The 287-nt window shown below is 59.9% G+C and overlaps 1 protein-coding gene across 1 annotated transcript in view; it reads right to left on the reverse strand.

Annotated features, from left to right (window-relative positions):
* EMH_0019120 (uncharacterized protein) overlaps window positions 1-287 on the reverse strand; it is a gene marked incomplete at both ends in the record, with an annotated part of 17,130 nt that overhangs the window by 8,709 nt on the left and 8,134 nt on the right. Inside the window, 1 exon segment of the mRNA XM_013501300.1 lies at window positions 1-120. Coding sequence (XP_013356754.1) covers window positions 1-120 — 120 coding nt within the window.

Raw genomic sequence — 287 nt, forward strand, 5'->3', positions numbered from 1 at the left:
CAGTAGCAGCAAGCCTCTTACTTCTTGGCATTGGGATAAGGGCCTCAGCGACGTCCCCCGGGTAGCAGCAGCCAGTTGCTGCTGCTGTTGCTGCTGCTGCTGCTGCTGCTGCTGGCGCAGCTGAGGGGTGCATATATCAGCAGCAGCAGCAGCAGCAGCTGCTGCTTGTGTTGCACCCAACGTGGAGAAAAAACTAGGATGCCGTCCATGAGGCTGAAGCAGCAGCAGGCTCCAGAGCACGCAGGTAACCCCCAGAAAGACATGCAGCACAGCGACGCCCGCAGCTG

The sequence above is a fragment of the Eimeria mitis genome, genomic scaffold (genome assembly GCF_000499745.2).
Source record: "Eimeria mitis Houghton genomic scaffold, Emh_scaff665, whole genome shotgun sequence".
NCBI lineage: Eukaryota > Apicomplexa > Conoidasida > Eucoccidiorida > Eimeriidae > Eimeria > Eimeria mitis.